Source organism: Phocoena phocoena, chromosome 10 (genome assembly GCF_963924675.1).
Source record: "Phocoena phocoena chromosome 10, mPhoPho1.1, whole genome shotgun sequence".
Classification (NCBI taxonomy): domain Eukaryota; kingdom Metazoa; phylum Chordata; class Mammalia; order Artiodactyla; family Phocoenidae; genus Phocoena; species Phocoena phocoena.
In genome coordinates this window covers 45,290,727-45,304,306 of record NC_089228.1, presented here as the reverse complement: position 1 = coordinate 45,304,306, position 13,580 = coordinate 45,290,727, and the positions used below count along the sequence as shown (strand labels likewise).

The window sequence follows — 13,580 nt, the reverse complement described above, 5'->3', positions numbered from 1 at the left end:
TCTCGTTGTGGCGAGCGGGGGCTACTCTTCACTGCGGCAAGCGGGCTTCTCATCACGGTGGCTTCTCTTGTTGAGGAGCACAGGCTCTAGGCGAGCAGGCTTCAGTAGTTGCGGCTCGTGGGTTCTAGAGCGCAGGCTCAGTAGTTGTGACGCACGGGCTTAGCTGCTCAGCGGCATGTGGGATCTTTTTGGACCAGGGCTTGAACCCGTGTCCCCTGCATTGGCATGCAGATTCCCAACCGCTGTGCCACCAGGGAAATCCCTGTTAGTATTTTCTTTTAGTTTGTACTTTTTAGGTATCATTTAAAAAGGCTTTTCCTACTCTAATAACACAAAGGCCATTCTCTCATATTTTCCTTTAAGAGCTTTTGTTTTAACTGTTAGATCTTTTAAGCCTCCAGTAATTTTTTTTTTAGCATTATGATATTTTTTTTTACCAAATAGACAACTAAATTGTACCTATTCCTTCAGTGAATAGTCTATGTGTTTTTCCACTGTTGGTAGTACTCTATCTGCTACTTACTGCGTTCCCATATGTATCTGTTTCTAGGCTCTCTGTTCTGTTCCATGAATCTCTTTGTCTACCCCTTTGCTTGTGCCATCATGTTTATTTCCATCACAGTAAACTTGGAAACTTGAGAAGGTGAACCAAATATGCCTCATGCTTTTTGGAAAATTTTCCATTATTCCTGACCCTCTCCTTTCCAAATACATTATAGAATCAGTATGAGGAGTTCATGCAAACCTCGTTAGAATATTTATTTTTATTGGAATTACAGATTAATTTGCACAGAGTTGACCTCTCTGAGGCTTCTCATCATTTACTATATTTTACCTTCATTTATTTTTTCTCTAACATATAGATCTGAGTGTCTGACCTATGTCATTTTCCTTCTTTCTGAAAAACTTAACATTTCTTGCAAGGCAAGTCTGCTGGCAAAACATTTCTTCAGTTACTGTGTGTGTGAGAAAGTCTTTATTTTTCCTTTTACTCTTGAGGGATAATTTCACTCAGAATTCTAGGGTGGTGTTTTTTTCCCTCTCAGCACTTCAAATATTTCACTCCAGCATGATGTATCAGGTAAAATGAACTGAGATCACTGAGCCGTTAGTGTGAAGTTTTATGTTTATCTGGCTAAGAGCTAGGCTGTGTTTACTGTTTGCCGTAGCTGTAGGTTTCAGAGGCTAAAATTCCCCATAATGTCCTTATTTTGTCTCTCCTGTTGTCTTGGGTTTCCCTGATAGCTCCTTCTGAAATAAAGCCCGTGTCTTTATAATAAAGCAGCTCTCTGTTGTAATCCTGTTATTACACAGGAGCCCTATTGATGTGGTGAGGTGGGGGGAGGAGGGTTCCGTAGCCCCTCTGATTTGGTCTCATTCCTCTTCTGAGCATGTGCGCCTGGGCTGTGAACTTCACAAGTGCTTCTCACCTCACCCCCCTCCCCGTTGTCAGGTGCAGGTGCACGCAGGGCCTGAAGGAGGTTTTCTCTCTTCTGCTCAGACACCGGCAATTACTCAGTTACCCTTTATGTTTTTGCTCCAGCTGCTGGCTCCACTGGTGGTTTCTGCTCCTGTTAAGCCATGATTCTCTGTCTTTGCCTGTCTCTTCACTTCTGGGAGACAGCTGGTTTGCCCTGTGACTTGAAGCCTCTGGTATGTCTGAGAAGAGTTACTGATTTTCAGTTTGTCTTTTTTCTTGTTTTGAGCATGGTTGTGACAGCTTTCAAGCTGTTTTTCAGAAGTCCATCGATGGCTGTCATACATATTTTGTATATATATATATATATATATATATATATATATACACACACACACATATGTATGTATATTTCTATGAAAGTCATGATGTCGTAGATACCTTAGAATTTTATTACTGTTGTAAATGGTATCTTTTTCTAATTATGTTATTTGTTTGGTTGTTGTAGGCATATTGGAAAACTACTGATTTTTGTCTCTTCATCTTCTGACAGCCTTGCTTTTTGGACCATGCCTAATTGTTGGTTTTCGAACTTATTGAGTTGGACATGTAGATAATTTCAGTCCCACTCCTCTCTTAATATGCTCTCTTAAACCTTCAAGATAGATGTTGAGCGTGTTGATAGCGGTTGATAGTGGGATATATTTCTCTTCTTCGCATAGTTTTTGCTTTTGGTGTACCTGGGAGTTTAGAGTTCTAAAAATTCCTTAGTGAAGCTTGATGTCTATGCTTTGAGTGATGTGATGTCACTTAATGGAAGAGGGTAAACAAAACATCCCTAGTTCTTAGGGTTGTGGTACAAATATATAGATATAATGTTACGTATAAACTTATTTTGTGGAGTGGAGCTAGAACAGGGTAACACTGACGGACCACTACCCATGTGTGGAGATCCTTACCTGTGTAGGGTATCCTTTCATTGGTTTGGACAGCAAGAGGGTGGTGTTGGGCCGTGGACCGCTTTTCCTGCCCTTTTGTCAGTGTGGTGAGGAGAGCAAATACACATCTTAGGATCAGGAATCAGTTCAGCTATAAACAACAGGAATTTTGTTTATTGTCACCAAAAGAGTTCACCAAATGAGATAGTAGTTTTCAGAATTACACTGTGGAAATGATTTGTCCTTTCTTCATCATCCATTTTCATTTGGGGGGTAAATTTGTTATTTTGGAGTAGGTTGCAAACCATATTTGATTGTGCTCTGTCTGATATAACTAGAAAATCATAGAGGTGGTTTGTGTAATGGGTTTAGATCTTTGGAATCTATTTCTAAAAATCACCAAGATTAACTTGTCATAGCGCTTTGATGTATTTGCAAAAACATGAGGATTATGTATCTCCTTTTCCTCCAGCATTTTAATTGTTGTTTACTTTAAACTTGACTAATTATCACCAGCTTACATATCTTTATTTGATGGTTCAGTGTCAACCCATGCCAACCAGAGTTTGTATTATATACTAAAGATCCTTTCATAAACTCTGAAGGTTTTGATAAACTACTGTCTTGATGACCATAATGTCATTTTGACCTGAGGACTTTTTCAGATTTAAATGAGCTTGGTGGTTTATTAAATGTCATGCAGAGTTTAAATCCTGGGTAAATTTAGCTGTTGCTTTTTTTTCAGTCCTTTGACTAATGATTCTGTCAGTGGAAAAGGCATGGGTAGTGGTTGATATTGTAATAGGGGTGGGGCGGGTGCGAGTGACAGTGTGTGACCCTTAGTGGGGCGGTTAGACGTCTTGCTCCCCCAGCAGTCAGCCTCACAGTGGTCTGCGCGTAGCAGAGAGTGCGGTGAGAGGTGGATCGTGGCTGGCCTTCTCCTTGGGGCCCTCCAGGCCCTCTGGCCTTGGGCCGGCGGGTGAGCTGGGGGCCTTGGGGGCAGGCTGCAGACTGTGTCCCGCAGGGCTCCAGAGCCCTCACCAGGCCGCTCATGGTCCAGGCTCGGCCTCGAGGCAGTGGCGAACCTCTACCCCATCCCTGCCTCCACGACCTAATGGCGGTGGCGGTGGTCTCCGTGGGTCGCAGTGCGTGGGACACGGCCCCTGATTTGGGCAGCCTGAGGGCCGGTTGGGTCCTGGGCGCCTGGCTCCCTCAGGGATGACGGCTGGGCGGGGTCTGGGGACCTGGCACCGAGGGCGCCGCCAGCTGAGATCTGCCTCCTCAGCCAGGCTAGGCACTGGCGGGAGGACCCGGGCTGGGTGCTGGACCAGCACTCCTGGGCAGGGTGACCGGCCCGCGCAGGGACCCCTCCTCTTAACGGGGCCTGGACCTCGGAGGGCGAAAGTTGAGCCTTGGGATCTTGCCCCTTCTTGTCAGAACAGAGACTAACATTTGTTTGGTGGACGTTTACAGCAGCATCATGACCTGACCTCAAGAGCAAAGGATCTGACACCAAGAAGCTTCCAACAACTAACCCTGCCCCTCCCTCACCTTTCCTGTAAAAGGGCTTTGCTCAAAGCTTTCGGGAAGTTCAGGGTTTTTAAGGCAAGAGCCGCCCGTCTCCTTGCAGGGCCCTGCTATAAACCTTTGTCCGCTCCAAACTGCGACGTTTCAGTATTGTTTGGCCTCACTGTGTGTCAGGCACACGGACTTGAGTTCGCTAACAATATCAGTGTTTTGTTTGTAGGGATTTGAACCAAGTCTTTTACGTCTTTCCTTTTAGGTGGTTGATTATATCCTGCCACCCTTGGTCTCCTTGGTTCAAAGCGGGAATGGTAAGTGTGACCACATCAGTGAGAATTCCATCAGTTACACATTCTGTTTTCATTCTATCTCCATGTGGTCACGTTCTTGGCATTTTGTTTTCTTTCAAGTGGAGTGGAGACTCTTCAGCTTGCGGCTGCTCTCAGAAACCACATCTTTGCTCGTGAACCAGGAGGTTGGTGATGGCAAGAAGGAGGCGAATGTCGACTCTGACAGCAGTCTTCTGGCTCTCATTAGAGATGTCTTACTTCCCCAGTAAGTCCCATGCACTGCACTCAGGTAGAGAAGTGTAGGGTGCCCAGGATGCTTCTGGCAAACGAGGTCCAATGATGGGCTCGGGGTCGCAGGGACCTTATATTTTTGTCCGGGGGCTTATGCGCTTGCTGTAAAAGAGGTCTAGAAAGAGAGGCAGTAACTACTATGCTGTATAGGATGCAGGAGAATCTCAGTCCATCTTCAAAAACATCCATTTAGAACTTTATCTGTTTTCTACAGGGGACATGACTGGAGTTTTGCAGGTTTAAAAATGTTTGTGGCCAGAGGGATAAGGTTTATTATTCAAGGTCCACATGACAAGACTCCTGAACATAAAATTGGGACTTTTCCTGGACCTACTCAGAAATAATAGAGATGGAAAGAAATCTTCCTTTCCTCCCCTCCAAACTCTTGGAATGGAAATTAAGTTGAGTTAAAAACAGAATATTTTTTGCGGGGGAGGGATGGTGGCAGAACAGTTAATGAGTATTAATGAAGAGAAGGGGAGTATTTTTTTCCTTTTACTCCATTGCTCACATAGCACACACACAATAGAGTGACTGCTAAGAGCACCCAATGCAAATATGTTAAGCTCTAAAATGGCACCTTATAATTCAGACAACACTGTAAATTTTATCAAAGAAAAAAGTTGAAGTTAAAAAAATTGAAGCTTAAAAGTGCATGCCACATATCACTATTAAATAAATTTTTTATAAAATTAAACAAATGTTGGAAAGCGCGTCAGGCATTAAAGCGTGTGCCTGATCCTGCTTCCTCAGGGCCTGGCCTGCAGTCTGAGTCAGTTCAGCAAGTTTTCAAGGATGGCAGCTCCACCAGATGCTCCCCGGTATTTGTTAAACTTCTCAAGATCTGTTCTTATTAAAAAGCCTTTTTTTTTTTTTTGCACAATATAGAAACCAGACCTAATTATATTCCGAAGAGCTCGACCACTCCTTGTTGGCTTAGGAAGGTATATTTTATGAAGTGTGTAGCCAGCGTGCGACAACCCTTCTCCCAGCTGAGGGAGCCTGTCTTGACTGACGGGAGCTTGACCTGTGATGGCTTGATTTACAAGCTAGCCCCTTGGTTCTTTTTGCCTCCCGTGCTTCTGCAGTTGGCTTCAGGGAGACTCCTGGTAATACATACAGTAAGAATACTTTTGATACTCAAAGTAAGGAAATGATTATCTATATGAAAAACAATTAAACTTTGTCATGTGGAGCTTTCTCAGTGATAAACTATCAATGAATATATTTTTGGTTGCATTTGTTATATATGCGTGTGTGCATTGTGTGGTTTGTACTTAATGTGGGTAGATATAAGATTCCAATCTTGTTTCATGGGATTAATTAATGCTATCAGTGCCATCTTATCTGCTACCCAACGACTTGTACTGAAGCATTTTTCAGGACCTGAGATGTCCCCCAAGAGGGACAGGATTACCTCCAGCAAGACTTCTCAGTTTAACAATAGTTTGTTAACACCGGTGCACATTTGAAATAAAATCTCATCGTTTCTAAAGTCTGCCCACTTATGGGACAGTCTGTAGTATAAAAATTATTGAATCTATAATTTTAGTGCTCCTATTTTATTCATTTGAGCTATCATAAATAATATGTATTTCCTTTAATGGGCATCTTTACCTTTTCCAGAGATGAGGAATTAAAGAGGAAAACACAAATGTAAACCACATGGCAACTCAAGAACAAATGTAATGTAGATGAGCTCAGGTTTTGTTTTTTTTTTTTTTCCGGTACGCGGGCCTCTCACTGTTGTGGCCTCTCCCGTTGCGGAGCACAGGCTCCGGACGCGCAGGCTCAGCGGCCATGGCTCACGGGCCCAGCCGCTCCGCGGCATGTGGGATCTTCCCAGACCGGGGCACGAACCCGCGTCCCCTGCATCGGCAGGCGGACTCTCAACCACTGCGCCACCAGGGAAGCCCTGAGCTCAGGTTTTGATTAGGCAATTTGAAATGCACTTTGGATAATGTTATGGGATTTATTGGGATGTGGTGTGGAATGTTTTCAAACCTTGTGTACTGATTCTGATGTGAAGTGCAGGTCTTGGCTCTGCATTTAATTCTTTAAGCCTCAGTTTCCTCATCTATAAAATGAGGATAATAGTACCTAATTTAGAAGATTCAGAAATGAGGATTAAATGGGATACTTCTTGTAAAGCACTTAGTACAGTGTGTGGGACATAGTACATTCTTTGTTTTACTGTTTATTTATTTTTGGATGCGTTGGGTCTTAGTTGCGGCATGCGAGATCGTCGTTGAGACATGCAGGAATCTTTCGTTGTGGTGTGCGGGCTTCTCTGTCGTTGTGGCGTGCGGGTTGTTTTTTTCTCTTCTCTAGTTGTGGCATGCGGGCTCCAGGGCGCGTGGGCTCTCTAGTTGAGGAGCGCAAGCTCAATAGTTGTGTTGCGTGGGCTTAGTTGCTCCGCAGCACGTGGGATCTTAGTTCCCTGACCAGGGATCGAACCCACATGCCCTGCATTGTAAGGCAGATTCTTTACCACTAGACCACCAGGGAAATCCCCCATAGTACGTTCTTGACAAATATGTAGCACCACTACTGTTATTATTAGGAACATTGTAATCCCTCCTATTAAACTTTAAAATGAAGATTGTAATGGTACAGTGATAGTAATACTACATACTTCATAGAAGTGGCCATTAAATAGATGCTGATGGCTGTGCCCACCTGGCATATATAGTAAGGGCTCAATAAATATTATGTACAAAATTTAAAAAAATGAAATACAAATGATGAATTCATTTAATTTTGATACTAGAAAACTAGAAACCTTGACAAGGAATTTGGTCTTTCAAGATAGCTCTTGGTAATTAATAAGTTTAGAAATGCTCATAATGGAAAATTCATGTTCTTCAATGAGTATGTGCATATAATGGCTTAAGGATAATGAAGTTTCTAGAGTTTATGGGAGCTATATAAAACCTGCTTCAATGTGCAAATAGACATATTAACGTAGATCCTTTTAATTTTGTTAAAAGTTTTAATCCTTTTTTGACCTTAAATAATACTTTGGGTAAAGCCAAGGTGACAATCTTTTCAAACTTTTCACCTGTAAGTGTTGTATTAGTTAAGACGATTTCTTTTTTTTTAATAAATTTATTTATTTTATTTATTTATTTTTGGCTGAGTTGGGTCTTCATTGCTGCACACAGGCTTTCTCTAGTTGCGGCGAGCGGGGGCTTCTCTTTGTTGCGGTGCGCAAGCTTCTCATCGCGGTGGCTTCTCTTCTTGCGGAGCATGGGCTCTAGGTGCACGGGCTTCAGTAGTTGCAGCATGCAGGCTCAGTAATTGTGGCTCATGAGCTCTAGAGTGCAGGCTCAGTAGTTGTGGCACACGGGCTTAGTTGCTCCGCGGCATGTGGGATCTTCCCGGACCAGGGCTCGAATCCGTGTTCCCTGCATTGGCAGGCGTATTCCCAACCACTGCGCCACCAGGGAAGCCCCAGTTAAGACGATTTTATTTGCAAACAGTAATACTTAACTCAGACTAATTTGCAAAGTAATTATTTGCTCACATAACGAAGAAGTCAGAGACTTGTGCTGGTGTCAAATATAGCTGGATTCAGGGGTTTAAATTACGTCTACAGTACTGTGTGTATGTCTCTTTCTTACCATCTCTTCTCTGCCTACATCTATGTGGCTTTGTTCTCAAAGAGGCTCTTTCTACTTGGTGGTTAAGTGGCTCCTGGCTGATGATTCTAGCGAAAAGAGTGGGTGTCTTTTCTAATGGCTGTTACAAAATTTTCAGGGAGCACAATAATTTAATCTTGTTAAATACCATGTAATACCTCTGTTCCAGGTGCTTTTCAGAACTGTGGTGTGATATGAATGAAAATTCAGTTGTAAGAATAAATATCATATTAAAATAAGTATTAGTTATGGTTCTCAGAGAAACAGAACAAATAGGATATATATATATATATATATATAGAGAGAGAGAGAGAGAGAGAGAGAGAGAGAGAGAGAGAGCGAGAGAGAGAGAGAGAGAGAGGGAGGGAGGGAGGGAGGGAGGGAGGGAGGGAGATTGAGATTTATTATAAGGAATTGGCTCACATGATTATGGAGGCCAAGAAGTCTTAAGATCTGCAGTGTGCAGGCAGGGACCCAGGAGAGCCAATGGTATATTTCCAGTTTGAGTCTGAAGGCCTGAGAACGAGGAGAGCTGAGGGTATACTTACCAGTACCAGTCTGAAAGCTGACAGGCTGGAGACCCAAGAAGAGTTGATGTTTCCATTCAAGACCAAAGGCAGCAAAAGACCCATGTCCCAGCTCAAGGAAGTGGGGCAGGAGGAGTTCCTTCTTACTCAGTCTTTTTGTTCTATTTTGGTCTTCAGTGGATTAGATGAGGCCCACCCACAGTAGGGAGGGCAATCTGCTTTACTCTGTCTACTGACTCAAACGTTAATCTCATCCAGAAATACTCTCACTGACACACCCAGAATGTTTGGTGACACACCAGTAATCAAACGTTGGTGGCCTGTGGCCCAGTCAAGTTGACGCGTCACCCCATCTATCCTAGATAATGTGAGTGAATGGCTTACTATATAAATTGTGAATATCAAAGAACTGTTACCCCTTCTCACTGTGCATGCTTTGCTTTCTAAAGAGATGAAGTTTAGTTACAAGCATTTGTTTAGTGCCTTTTGTATGTGGAGGATTATGTAATAACCATATATAGAGAGATGGTATTTGAGTTAGACTTTGAAACCTGGGTATGATTGGATGGAAGAGGCGTGGCTACCCCAGGCAGGAATGGGGTAAGCAGAGGTGTGGAAGTGGCAGAGTGGTGGGCAGTAAGCAGACCAGCTTATTTCTAGCAGAAATCTGCATGTGAGAGTTCTGTGAAATAAGCTTGGGAGAAAAGTTTTCTCTCTTCATCAGCCCGTTCATTCACTGATACTAATTGTATGCATCTTATTTCATGGGCGTATTTCTAATAATGACTAAGATAGGCACAGCCTCTGCCTTTGTGGAATGGATTGTCTGGTAGAGCCAGGTAGTTCATAAATTAATCATTTTTTTTAACCATAGAAGTTTGTAAGTCATAAATGTTTAAGTATAAATTAAATAAATATCAAAGCTACCGGCTTAAAACAACAGAAATGTATTCTCTAACAGTTTAGGAGGCTGGAAGTCTGACATCAAGGTGTCAGCAGGGTTAGTTCATTTTTGAGACTCTGAGGGTGAATCCTCGTATCTCTGCCAGCTTCTGGTGGCTTCTGGGCATCCTGGGTTTATGGCAGCATCTCTCCAGTCTGTGTCTGTCTTCACATGGCCTTCTCCCCTGTGTGTCTGCCTCACATTCGCCTCTGCTTCTCTCTTGTAAGGACATCACATTCACAGGGGGTCAGCACTTGGACATATCTTTTGGGGGCCATCATTCATCCCAGTATACAGATGCAGGACCAAAGTCACTGTTTCTGTGCTGCCTCACGTTCTTTTAGGTGACCGAAATTCTTTTCACGTGGCCCCTCCATCTTCAAGTCCACAGTGGTTTGTCAAATGCCCTTCATGCTTGCCATTACTCTGACTTCCTCTTTGGCCACCAGCTTGAGAAAACCATATGCTTATTGAAGCTGGTGGTAGTGTTCATTGGTAATGTGGATCTTGTGATTAGAATGTATTTGTATTCAAATCTTGGCCCTGCCATTGACTTGGTGTGTGTGCCCTCTCTTCCTCCTTCCCCTTCCTGCTTTCCATTTCTCCTCCTTTCTTCAAGATAGTTGAAATGCCAGGAACGTAACTGCTATCTGTATGGTTAATGAGGAAAAGTTTTTTTCTGGGAAGAAAGATAAACCACATATACTCAGAAAATTGCCGTGACTTTTTCCAGCAAAGAGATCAGATTTAATTTTAAAGGTTCATGCAGAAGAGAAGAAGCAATATTTAATGGAACTTAAGCCCAGAGTGACCTTATTAATTAAAATCAGCATCTCTCAGAAGTTTTATATCAAAGTCATTATCAGTGAAATCTTAACATTGAAAGTAGTCCTCTGCTGACTGTTGGAACTTTTTCTTCTGACACTTGTTACGTAAGGGGAGAGCATTGCTCTTTCAGTATTTAGCTATAAACAGGACTAGATCCTCCACTCAGGAAACACATCACTACTCTTGGGGAAGAGGAAATTCTAATATTCCTACAAATGTAAATAATGTAATTTGAACTACCTTGTGTGATTGTTCACAGGAGGTTTAAAACCCTTTCTCTGCTCTCCTCTCCCTCCTTTCTCCCATTTATCATATAAATGATATATCAAGTGACTTCTGTGTGCCGGGAACTCAGAATACAGGGGTGAGAAAGATTGAATCCTTGCCCCTCGGTGTTCTTACGGTATATTGGGTGAGACAAAGCAGTAAATAAATATATAAGGTGATTTCAGTTAATTGTGAGTGCTCTGAAGAAAATACAGAAAATGGTGTAAGTAGGTAGAGAATGACACCTGCCGTATCAGTAAACAAAGGATGTGGCCATCAAGCCCTCAGCCACTGCCACCACCCCAGACTCTGCACCCTGGGGGGATTCAGGATGGAGAAAAGCAGGACACTGGCCCCAGATAGCTAAGGTGCATATCAAAGGAATGATTTCAATCAGCCCGACTCTTGGATCTTCCCATACAGAGAAAAGCGCTAGATTCATTCACTTGAGGTGCCTGGTTTTTCTTTAATTGACAGTAATCTTTTGATGTTCCGACTACCTGCCTGGTTTTTGTTGCAAAAACTCCTGTATATCCTGGCTCCTCCCTTACTTCTCTGGAGTAGCTCCTCAGATCGACCTGAGAGGCTGCCTCTCAGGCTTAAGTCCTTAACAAGTCTGCCAAATAAAACAATCCTCAACTTTTAGGTTACACTTTTGTTTTTTAAATCGACAAAGGGAAATGGAGGGAGGGTCTATTTTATTTTATTTCAATAGCATAGTCAGGGAAGACTTTATGCCAGGCAGCAAGCCGTGGGGAAAAAATGCGCTGAGCAATTTGCCTTTGATAGACTGGAACCACTTTGCGAACATGTTTTGTTCTGTTTTCATATTTTTCTTTAGCTTTGAGTGTTTCGTATTGAAAAGAGATCACGCTGATATAAATGTGTTTACAGTGTTTTTATGACAGTAGGACATTCAGCATTTCTCTCCTGGGGAAAGTGAGTACTGTCTTTTTTTTTTTTTTTTTTTTTTTTTTACAATTCTCTTGTGACCTGTACAATCATCAGGGCCATAATGACTTCATAAATTATTAAGGCTTTGTTTTTTAAAATCTCAGAAAGGACTGTATCCTTGACAACTTAGAATTGTATTTCCTTTTAGAAATTTGAATTTATAAATGGATTTTATTAGTTGCAACACACTGTAGAGTTGATGTCTCTGAAATAATATCCAGCAAAAGTCATGAGTTTCACTACCTGATTTCTGTGTTGGTGTCTCAGAGGACATCCAGATGTTTCTGTATTGCATCTTTGTCTCCCTTAACTACAAGTATTCTATGTTAAAATAGGCATGAACTTGACCATCTTTGATGGGAAACAGAATATATAGGAGTATTTCATTTTTGGCCATTCCTTAGATAAGGTTTTTTTTTTTTTTGCAGATAATATTTAATTAAATATTTTTGCACCAAAAGAAAGTTCTTTTTACTTAATCCTTTTATGTTTTGAGTGTGTACCTAAATCAGTGCCTTTAGGTGGAGTGATTTTTCCTCTTCTGAGGGTACAACCTATGGGAATCTGAATTGGGATAATTTGGGAGTTAGAGTAAAGGTAAAGGTACTTTCATCCTTCTGAATCAGAATAATTCCAGTGCTCCAGTTCTTTGGATAATATTTTGTAAACCTTAAGTGTTGCTTTAGTGAAGTCATTGTTTGGTTGTTGTTTTTTAGCCTTTCAGGCCTTCATAATGAAAATTTGCTGTTGATTCTATCGAAGAAGCCCAGACATTAGGGCTTACCACCTGAAATTATATTTAATACTTATTTTGAAGTCTTACTTATCTTTCTCTCACTTAAAAAATATGATATATATATATGTATGTATATATGTATCTTCCCACCATTTGTTTATTTCTCCATCCACTATGTATCCATGTAACTACTGATATGCATAAGTATCTATGCATCCATGCAAGACAATAGAGTGTCACGTAGAACTTAGGTCACATAAAAACACAAGATTGGAAAGTCTCAAGATATCAACTATTTATTTGATTTATGCCCTCTCTCAGTTCATAAAATTTTGGAGTTGACTCAAGATATCACCTAGTACAAATTTTGGAAGAACCTGTACAGAAAGTGCCCAAAAGAGTAGGCTATCTTCCCCTTTCTCATAGCAGTCCAGGGAAAGTCCGCAACTTTCTCCAAAGGTAGATTTCACCTCCATGCTTTTGCTGTTTGGCAGCCTTCTCTTTATCTAGCCCCACACATCTCCTTCCTTTAAACTCTTTAAGCCTGGAATCCACCTTGCACTGTTACAAATGCATTTTAACATAATGCCTTCCTCATAGCTTCCTTTGCTCAGAAACCTTGAAACCTTTAGGTTGCACAAGATAACATTAATAGTTCTCACCCCGCCATTCAAGACTCTCAGTGTTTTGCCTCTTGCCTACCGTTTTATGTTAACATCTGCCTTCTCCACTATATGGTTTCTCCATTCCTGGTGAGATTTACTTAGTACTTTCTGAAATTTCCTCCTTGGAACTTGTGTCTTCCTCCTACCCCCAGACATCGTACTGTGAATATCTGTATCTATACTTATATAACACTCTTTTATTGACTGTCTTGTGATCTCCTTACCTATACCTACATTTATAAATGTTTTAAAATCATTAAACAATTTCTGGTTAGTAAATATGTAGGATTTTCCCTGTATTTCACTATTATATGTACTGCTACAAAGACCATTTTTAGGGCTACATCTTTGGGTGCATACTGATTTCCTTTTGTTGAATCTCTAGATGTGGAACCACTGTGTTGAAAATTAAATACATGTTAAGGGCATTTGACATGTTTTGACAATGTTTTTTTTGAAGATGACAAACGGTGTATACTACCAGCTTCTGTTTATGAAACTGCCTGTTTTTCTGTACTCTTAGTAGCTTCAGCTTGCATTCCTTCAGATAGTCATGATG

The 13,580-nt window shown here is 41.6% G+C and overlaps 1 protein-coding gene across 1 annotated transcript in view; it reads left to right on the top strand.

The window, feature by feature from the left end:
- Positions 1–13,580, top strand: part of ULK4 (unc-51 like kinase 4) — a 512,874-nt gene that overhangs the window by 171,185 nt on the left and 328,109 nt on the right. Inside the window, exons 27-28 of the mRNA XM_065885322.1 lie at positions 4,139–4,190; positions 4,290–4,434. Coding sequence (XP_065741394.1) covers positions 4,139–4,190; positions 4,290–4,434 — 197 coding nt within the window. The remainder of the gene's footprint in view (positions 1–4,138; positions 4,191–4,289; positions 4,435–13,580) is intronic.